Here is a 7,700-nt window from a genome sequence, read left to right as displayed (position 1 = left end):
GGTCATCTGAGGGGCAAAAAGGTTGCCTTGGCAAATACCAATCATAGAATCATAGAGTCGGAAGGGGCCTCCAGGGTCATCTAGTCCAACCCCCCTGTGGAATGCAGGAAATTCACAAATATGCCCCCCCCCCACAAACACCCAGTGACCCCGGCTCCGTTCTCAGAAGATGGCAAAAAAATCTCCAGGATCCCTCGCCAAACTGGTCTGGAGAAAAATTTCCTCCTGACCCCAAAGTGGCGATCAGCATTCCCCTGGGCATGTTAGAAAGGGCCACGAGAATGAGGCAACCCTCCCTGCCCTCCCTCTCATGATCTGCCTAAGTTCACAGAATCAGCATGGCTGTCCAATGGCCGTCTAGCCTCTGCCTGAAAGCCTCAAAAGAAGGAGAGCCCACCACCTCCCGAGGAAGCCTGTTCCACTGAAGGACCACTCTAACTATCAGGAAGTTCTTCCTAACGTTTAGCCGAATCCTAGGCCAAAGAAGAACAAGCATGAGCTCTGCAGGAAGACAGAATGGGAACACTCTCCCCAAACCCAACTGCTGCAGACATTTTTGAGTTTGAGGAAGCAAATGATACAAGGACTTTTGAAATTCCGAACAAGAACTCAGCTGGCTGGTCTCTCAGAGCAGATCACGTAACACACGGTTCCCCCTCCGGCTCCCGTTCCCTTCAATGGCTGTTCCTGCAGGAAAGCTTCCGGCTGGATTTCTTTATTGAGAGCATTTGTACCCCACCCTCCAACCAAGGAGGGAGTGGCCCACATGGCTCTCCTCTCCTCCAGTTTATCCTCACAAACCTGTGAGGAAGGGTGGGCAGAGAAAGGACGACTGGGCACAAAGGTCACTCGGTAAACCATCATGGCAAAGTGAAGATCTTTGTTCTCCTCGACTCCATTTTATCCTCACAAGAACCCTGCCAGGTGGGTTAGACTGAGCGCGTGACTGGCCCAAGGTCGCCCAGCGAGCTTCCTTGGCAGAGTGCAGATTCAAACCTGGGTCTCCCAGATTCGAACCCCTACACTGCCCTGGAAGCACGCTAGGTAGCAACTAAGCCAGTCACACACCCATTCTCCTTCTCTCTCTCTCTCTCTCTCTGTGTGCCAAATTTATTTATTTTATTTTTATTTATTGGATTTGTACCCTCCCCTCCCCACCGGGGCAGGCTCAGGGCAGCTTACATAAAAATTGCAACAGATAAAAACAGCAATATAAACATCAGCCTAAAACACAGCATAGTTACTAAAAGCAATTTGTATGGCGGTGGCGATACAGGAGTGGCAGCAGACATAGTAAAAATACACTCAAATCTACCTCACAGGGTTGTTGTAAAATGGCGGAGGGGAAAATGATGTGGTAAGCCTATTGAAGAGCATGGACGGCTACAAGCGTGGACGGCTTCAAAAGGGAATTAGATAAGCATATGGAGCAGAGGTCCATCAGTGGCTATTGGCCACAAGGTATAGATAGGGACTCTGGGGCAAGTGATGCTCTGTCATCTTGGTGCTTGGGGGGGGGGGTCAACAGTGGGAGGGCTTCTACTGTCCTGGCCCCACTGGTGGACCTCCTGATGGCCCCTGGTATTTCTGGCCACTGTGTGAAACAGAGTGTTGGACTGGATGGGCCTTTGGCCTGATCCAACATTGGCATCTCTTATGTTCTTATGTTCTTAAGAGAAAGTTGGGGCATAAATGTCTTAACAGACCCTGGTCTTCCTGGTCCTAGAGGGAGTGGGTGTGTAACCAGCTCAATGTCACCCACCATACGTCTACGGCACAGCTGGGATCCTAGACCCTAGTGAGACAATAACCACTAAACTCCACTGCCCCTAGTCTTTACACACTATCCAGATCTTTACATATTTTGGCAATGCTTTTTAAAACACACCGTACGTGCTTTGATTTCTGAATCAAAGGCTGGATCCAAGCTTAATGAAAAGCTGACTAGCCATATTCCTGTATGTACAGTGTCATAGATGCAATGAACATGAAATTGAGCAAACTTCAGAGGACGGCGGAAGACAGGAAGGCCTGGCGTGATCTGGTCCATGGGGTCGCGAAGAGTTGGACTCGACTGTGCGACTGAACAACACAAGAACATGGGAGTGACCACAGGGTGGCGCTGTTGATTTTAACACAAATTCAACTTTCCTCCCACTGCCATTAGGTTCACCCTCTTCCAGCAGGCCTTAGTGCTTCAAAAAGAAGACGGCAATCTCCAATTTCTAAAGTGTATAGTCTTGGGTAGTGGTTAGAGTGATGACTAGGATCTGGGAAACCCAGGAGCAAATCCCCACTCTGCCGTGGGAGCTCGCTGGGTGACCATGGGTCAGTCACACCCTCTCAGCATAATCTACCTCACAGGGTTATTGGAAGAGAGGAGACTGCTGTAAGCTTCTTTGGGTCTCCACTGACGTCAAAGGCGGTGTTTAAATGAAGGAAATGAAATAAATATCTATGCCAATATTTCACCACGGAACGTTTCAAACCTCCCACAAGTAGCTTCCCGGTCAGAAATCACCAGCAGAGTTGATACCAGTGGTGCTGAACTCAACAGGAACTAGTTATGGTTGCCAGACTCCAGATGGGAACTGGAGATCTCCTGGAATTTCAACTGATCTCCAGACAACAGAGATCAGTTTGCCTGGAGAAAACTGCAGCATTGGAAGAGGGGCTTTCATGGCATTATAACCCTGTTGAGGTCTCTCCCCTCTCCAAACCATACTGTCCCTAGCATCGCCCTGGAATGTCCTGAGAAACTGGGCTTTTCTGACTGCCTTTTGTAATTCATCTCTTCTCTCTCCTGGCTCCCCCTTCCTACTGCTTGTAGCCATGAGTATAAATCTCTTGGCCCACTGAATGCATCGAGAAACTGCATCTGATGACACTTATACCATAATAAATTTGATAGTATTTAGGGCATCACAAGACTCCGCTAAAAATCAAGGCCTTCCAACACCTGTACACCTTGAACAGCCCTGATCTCCCATAGGCTGGTGCTGGCCATGAGTGACATTGCTACCTGTTCAACTACTGGGTAATTCTGCTACAACATTCCCAAGCAAACAAACACGCACAGGCTTCAACAGGCATGTGAGGAAGAGAGTAAAACACAGACGTCTATATGCTGTCCAGAAGCCAAAGAGCTGCGAACCTAGTTCTGGCGTGTCCAAAACAGACTTGGAACTTGTACTGCGTTGCTGACCTGGACACAACTGCATGCTCCTGGGCTGCTGGAGCTAAGGCATGTTAACGGGTTTTTAAAAATAAAAATAAAAAAAGAGGTGCCGGAACTCTCAAGAGGGAGATGTTTTCAATCTGTATGCTGAAAACTCATGAACTTTTAAACATTTTAAAAAGAATTTTGCCAAAGAGGTTTTGGAACTCCATACCGGCACATTTCCTCAGGAAAAAAAAGCCCTCAATGTTGATCTACAGTAGAGGTCCCCAACATGGTGCCTGCTGAGACATTTTCCCTGGCGTCCACCAAGCGCTTTCAGGAAGCGGGTGCAGGCAGGGAGGGCTCTTGCCCAGGACAGCTTCTGATTGGCCACTGAGGATTTGCTGGCTGTGCAGATCTAGAAAGCTGCTTTGGTGGCAGTTCCCACCCCAGCGCTGGTTCTCTTCTTCCTTCTCCTGGTTTCCAGCGTATCGTTTAAATCTCTCCTCTTCTTCCCTGCACTTGTGTTTCTCATGTGCCTGCGTGGAGCTGGCTTTGCCTCCCATGATAGACATTTTGTGGTTGCGCCCAGGACTCTTTGTGTCAAGAATTCCAAAAGGTCCCACATGCTTGGAAAGGTTCAGGACCCTGATCAAAAGAATGCACTAACCCTCGGTCATTTTGAACCAGTTGGGAGTAGTGGTTAAGAGCAAGCACTCTAATCTGGGAGAACTGGGTTTGATGACTCATTCCTCCACATCCAGCTGCTGATGTGACCTTGGGTCAGTTAAAAAAAAACTTCAGAGCTGTGCTCTCAAAAGTAGTCCTGGAAAGAGCTCTCTCAGCCCCACGTACCTCACGGGGTGACTCTTGTGGGGAGGGGAATGGAAAGGAGATTGTAAGCTGCTCTGAGAGAAGGGTGGGGTATAAATCCAATTTCTCCTTCTCCTTCGCCTCCTCCCTGCCCCTGGAGGCCTTGCCGCATTACCACCGCTGCTTGAGTTCTGGCCTGAGCACACATTCCTGCAATAGTTCTGCGTGCTTCCAGCTTTGTTCCACCCCACACCCTCCCTGGAGTGCTGTAAGTATCTGTGTCAGATATCCATATTCATGGACAAACCAATTTTCTATTGCATTCTTTCCTGCCATTCATTCCCACTGAATAGCCTCTCACGTTTTATTGAAGGAAGGCTTTGGTGTGCTACTTTCCATCTGAAGAGCAAGTGCTCAGCATGATGCACTAGCTGAGAAGGGACATCCGGAGATGGCTCGCACGCCTTGGTTTCTTCTGTACAGAAGGTTTGCTCTGCCTTGGCTTCTTTACTCCGCCACTGTTTGGGGGAGCATACACATGACCTCACCCTCCAGCCATTCTGCTTCTATGTCTGTCTCCCTGTCCAAGGTCCCCTCTAATTTCTTCCCACTACTGAGCAGAGCGTCACATCTTGAGCAGAATATAACTGCTGTAATCGTAAAATGGGCAACGGGGAGTGCGAGACCCTGCGCGGCTCCAGGCTGCTGCTGAGTGGGGCTTCTTGTGTTCATGAGCAGCTGCACACACACACAGCTTAGAGGGAACACTGCCCCTGCCCCCAATTTGCTGCAGTCTTTCCCAAACCTGTTCTGGTATGACTGTTTTGGAAAGATCTTAGTCAAACTTTTCGATGTCATGTGGGAAGGGGTGCAATTTTTGCAGGCCCCGCCCACATTGGCACCATTTACTTTGTCTGAGCCCCCCCAGTTGCCATCCCCCCCCCAGGTCTCTTCTAGATTTTGAAATAGCAAGATTACTATATCATTATAGCAGACTGTTGCAACAATGTACTGGTTCCCAGTTGGTTGGCTTTTTTAAGTCAAGCTCTAGCCTTTTTCCTTGTGGAGTTACAAGGAAGAAGGTGTGGACTACACATTTCTCCTTATAGCTCTACAAGGTAATTAAATTAAATTAAATTAAAGCAGGAAATAGCTGATTGTGGCAATGGATCGTTGTAACACTATAGTGGTCTAGCTACTACCCTTTTTTTCAGAAAGCCCCCCAACAAGTCCTCTGGTGACATGAGTGGAAATTTCAAATTCCAAACCATGACTCTGAAAGGTTTAAATTTATCTTTATATTTGTCCTCTTTTGTGTAAGTACCTTGTTAATGTACTATTTCTTTAAGAAGAGCCAAAGAATTTCACAGTTGTAAGCAATTTTGTATTGGTAATTCTGCAGTGGGGTTTTAAACCCCAATTTTAACATGCGGCCCTTCGGAAAACCTATATGCTGCTTGGAAAAGTGTCGGACAGCTGTTTTCAGCCACGGATATGTAAGCGTTTTGAGGAGCATTGGGTAAGCTTGTAAGTTAATGATCTAAACCTCAACCATTGAGTAGAAATGGCAGCCACAGAAGGCTAAGACTACAGAGGTGTAAACAAAACCTCTGTCCGAAGACTCCGTCACTACTGTGAATGGTCCTGCTTTCATGTCCCGCCACGAAATCTACATGGAGAATCATCTCCTTAGGGAAGCCGACCTCTCCTGTTGCCTTCAGCGCACTATTTTTGGCGCTCTTATTTCTGTCGTTCAGTTCCACCGCAGAAAAAGCCTGCACTGCCGCTGATCCAACCTCCCTCGGTCAAGAGAACGGATTAAACATTTTAAAAGTAGGAGGTTGACGTATACTCACCAGAATATGGGTTCCCGAACACAAGAGTGGCGTTTTCTGACGACCGAGTGAGGGACCCAGCAGGTGCATCCTCTAGGAATTCCTGGCGGTGTGCCATCAGAACCTCGCTCTCCTGCTGTAATACCTGCAGAGAAAGGAAGGGCAGAAGAGAAAGAGCTGAGCTTTTCAAAGCCGCAAGTGACAGGAATCGAAAGAGCCTCTCGCATCTCCAAATACGCCTAGAAAATGACGGCAGACCCTTTATTCGCTGCAGAAAGTGTACTTTTCCTCTCAGCCCCTTACCAACTTTTTTTAAAAAACGGAAATGCTTTGTTGTAATGAGTGGGGGATGTTCAACTACTGGGTAATTCTGCTACAACTTTCCCAAGCAAACAAACACGCGCAGGCTTCAACAGGCACGTGAGGAACACACAATGTCTGTATGCTGTCCAGGAGCCAAAGAGCTGCGAACCTAGTTCTGGCGTGTCCAAAACGGACTTGGAACTTGTACTGCGTTGCTGACCTGGACACAACTGCATGCTCCTGGGCTGCAGGAGCTAAGGCATGATAACGGGTTTAAAAAAAAAAAAGAAGTGCCTGAACTCTCAAGAGGGAGATGTTTTCAATCTGTATGCCGAAAACTCATGAACTTTTAAACATTTTAAAAAGAATTTTGTCAAAGAGGTTTCGGAACTCCATTCCGGCGCATTTCCCCAGGAAAAAAAAAAGCCCTCAATGTTTATCTACAGCAGGGGTCCCCAACATGGAGCCTGCTGAAACTTTCCCTGGCATCCACCAAGCGCTTTCAGAAAGCGGGTGCAGGACAGCTTCTGATTGGCCACTGAGGATCTGCTGGCTGTGCAGATTTAGAAAGCTGCTTCAGTGGAAGTTGCCACCCCAGCGCTGGTCCTCTTCTTCCTTCTCCTGGTTTCCAGTGTATCGTTTACATCTCTCCTCTTCTTCCCTGCGCTTGTGTTTCTCATGTGCCTGCATGGAGCTGGCTTCGCCTCCCATGATAGGCATTTTGTGGTTGCGCCCAGGACTCTTGTGTCAAGAATTCCAAAAGGTCCCACATGCTCGGAAAGGTTCAGGACCCTGATCAAAAGAATGCACTAACCTTCGGTCATTTTGAACCAGTTGGGTGTAGTGGTTAAGAGCAAGCACTCTAATCTGGGAGAACTGGGTTTGATTCCCCACTTCTACACATGCAGCTGCTGGTGTGACCTGAGGTCAGTCACAAGTTCTCTCAGAGCTGTTCTCTCAAAAGTAGTCCTGGAAAGAGCTCTCTCAGCCCCACGTACCTCACGGGGTGACTCTTGTGGGGAGGGGAATGGAAAGGAGATTGTAAGCTGCTCTGAGAGAAGGGTGGGGTATAAATCCAATTTCTCCTTCTCCTTCGCCTCCTCCCTGCCCCTGGAGGCCTTGCCGCATTACCACCGCTGCTTGAGTTCTGGCCTCTGTCCTGAGCACACATTCCTGCAATCGTTCTGCGTGCTTCCAGCTTTGTTCCACCCCACACCCTCCCTGGAGTGCTGTAAGTTATCTGTGTCAGATATCCATATTCATGGATAAACCAATTTTCTATTGTATTCTTTTCTGCCATCCATTCCTATTGAATAGCCTCTCACGTTTTATTGAAGGAAGGCTCTGGTGTGCTACTTTCCATCTGAAGAGCAAGTGCTCAGCATGATGCACTAGTTGAGAAGGGACATCCGGAAATGGCTCGCACGCCTTGGTTTCTTCTGTACAGAAGGTTTGCTCTGCCTTGGCTTCTTTACTCCGCCACTGTTTGGGGGAGCATACACATGACCTCACCCTCCAGCCATTCTGCTTCTATGTCTGTCTCCCTGTCCAAGGTCCCCTCTAATTTCTTCCCACTACTGAGCAGAGCG

At 48.2% G+C, this 7,700-nt stretch overlaps 1 protein-coding gene across 1 annotated transcript in view; it reads right to left on the bottom strand.

Moving 5' to 3' along the window:
- Positions 1–7,700, bottom strand: part of CALCOCO2 (calcium binding and coiled-coil domain 2) — a 51,543-nt gene that overhangs the window by 5,316 nt on the left and 38,527 nt on the right. The window contains exons 11-12 of the mRNA XM_015409215.1: positions 6,307–6,365; positions 5,830–5,953 (exon numbers count right to left, since the gene is read on the bottom strand). Coding sequence (XP_015264701.1) covers positions 5,830–5,953; positions 6,307–6,365 — 183 coding nt within the window. The remainder of the gene's footprint in view (positions 1–5,829; positions 5,954–6,306; positions 6,366–7,700) is intronic.

The sequence above is a fragment of the Gekko japonicus genome, unplaced genomic scaffold, assembly GCF_001447785.1.
Source record: "Gekko japonicus isolate JY-2015 unplaced genomic scaffold, Gekko_japonicus_V1.1 scaffold240, whole genome shotgun sequence".
Lineage (NCBI taxonomy): Eukaryota > Metazoa > Chordata > Lepidosauria > Squamata > Gekkonidae > Gekko > Gekko japonicus.
Note: the sequence above shows the minus strand (reverse complement) of the source record. Positions and strands in the feature narration are given on the sequence as shown.